The sequence below is a fragment of the Sinocyclocheilus rhinocerous genome, unplaced genomic scaffold (assembly GCF_001515625.1).
Source record: "Sinocyclocheilus rhinocerous isolate Xijiao unplaced genomic scaffold, SAMN03320098_v1.1 scaffold6109, whole genome shotgun sequence".
NCBI classification, from domain to species: Eukaryota; Metazoa; Chordata; class Actinopteri; order Cypriniformes; family Cyprinidae; genus Sinocyclocheilus; species Sinocyclocheilus rhinocerous.
Genome location: NW_015652272.1, coordinates 80,534 through 82,324, shown reverse-complemented (window position 1 = coordinate 82,324; position 1,791 = coordinate 80,534). Strand labels below are relative to the sequence as shown.

Below are 1,791 nucleotides of genomic sequence, written 5' to 3'. Positions count from 1 at the left end.
TATATATATATATATATATATATAAAATTTTATTTAGTTATATTGTTTATTTAGCATTTTATTACTTTTTACTTGAAGGACATAGGGAGCCAGTGATTTTGGAGTTATTCAATCAGAACTTTTGTTGAATATGGTATACATTTTTTCAAAACTACAAGAATCTAAAATAAAAATATTACGTTTTAAAATAAATTACATTTTAAAATATGTTTTCATCATCTTGGAACAATTTTTGTTTCGTTGACCCAATTATTAATCATTAATCTTTAATGTTTTTGTTTTCCAGTTTGTGTACGTCACTTTAAATGCTGTGATATCAACACGTCCGAGGGTCTGGGTCGAGCCTGGTGGCGTCTGAGGAAGACGTGTTATCAGATAGTGGAGCACAGCTGGTTTGAGACCTTCATCATCTTCATGATCCTCCTCAGCAGTGGAGCGCTGGTGAGCTTTAATATGACATTTTTAGTTCACACTGAATGGTAAAAACTTGTTTGCATTGAGGTCAGTCGCAGTAGTAGGATTTGTTGCAAGAGAGAGGCAAGAGACTTCAGGTGAATATTTAAACTAATAGATATCACATACTTTCTCAGTTGATTAATCACAGAATATTAAGACAATTGTTTTGTATTAAAAGGGTTCTGAAATGTTATGTTCACACGAATGAGGCTTGATCTAATTAAATGTGCACTAATTTGCGAACATTCCAGAGAATAAATCTGAACATTGGAAAAAGCCAGGTTTAGATTTCCTGTTTGATTTTATTGACATATTAATGTTAAATGTTTTTACTGAGGGGATTTTGGATATCTATTTTTATCACTCCATAAATCACAAAATACTGTCAACAGACAGGAAAAATACATTTTCGCTATGTTTTTAGGAATAAAGTGTTGTATAAAATGAAGTGAATGATATATCAACAAACCCCTCAGTAAAAACCTTCAGAATATAGAGAGGAATAAAACTGTAAGTTTTGGTGTATGTAAGCGCTGATGAAGTGGAGATAAAACTTTTTCAATATGTGTTGTAATCGAAATCTACAAACGCGAATAGATAAAGTGCAATAAAATAAACACTTAAAAGTCTGGACACTTAATAAAGAGAAAAAAATGAAAATTCATCATTTACCCATCCGAATGGTGGTCCAAACCAGGGTTGTTATAGTTCACTAAAACTAAAACCATAAAAAAAAGTTATTTGAAATAAAAGAAATATTGACTGAAATAAAATAAAATATAAAAAATGAAACTTGTTTTTATTTCAGCTAGTTTCCAAGACAACATTTCTCATTTTCATTTAGTTTAACTTGATGTACTAAAATAACTAAAAATAAAAATGAATGAAAACTATATAGACTATATAGAAAAAAATAGTAAAAACGGCCAAAAACAACTACATTACTAAAACTTTAACTAGTATTAAAATGATAACAGATCATTGAATTTAATTCAAAATATAAATAAAAACTATATTATTTTCGCAATTATACTGAATTATACTAAAATAAACACTTAAATTAGTATTTTGGATGTTTTCTTTCCACTAGTCTGAAATAAGGCATGTTTTACATTTAGTCATTTAGCAGACACTTTTATTCAAAGCGACTTACAAACAGTGTTGGGGGTAACGCATTACAAGTAACGCGAGTTACGTAATCAGATTACTTTTTTCAAGTAACTAGTAAAGTAACGCATTTCTTTTTTAATTTACAAGAAAATATCGGAGTTACCTTTTCAAAAAAGTAATGCCAGTTACTTTGTTTTCCCATGTATTGACTGACAGCTCTCCTGT

At 29.2% G+C, this 1,791-nt stretch overlaps 1 protein-coding gene across 1 annotated transcript in view; it reads left to right on the top strand.

Moving 5' to 3' along the window:
- Positions 1–1,791, top strand: part of scn5lab (sodium channel, voltage gated, type V-like, alpha b) — a 132,606-nt gene that overhangs the window by 101,546 nt on the left and 29,269 nt on the right. Inside the window, 1 exon segment of the mRNA XM_016520084.1 lies at positions 287–441. Within this exon segment, the coding sequence (XP_016375570.1) occupies positions 287–441 (155 nt within the window).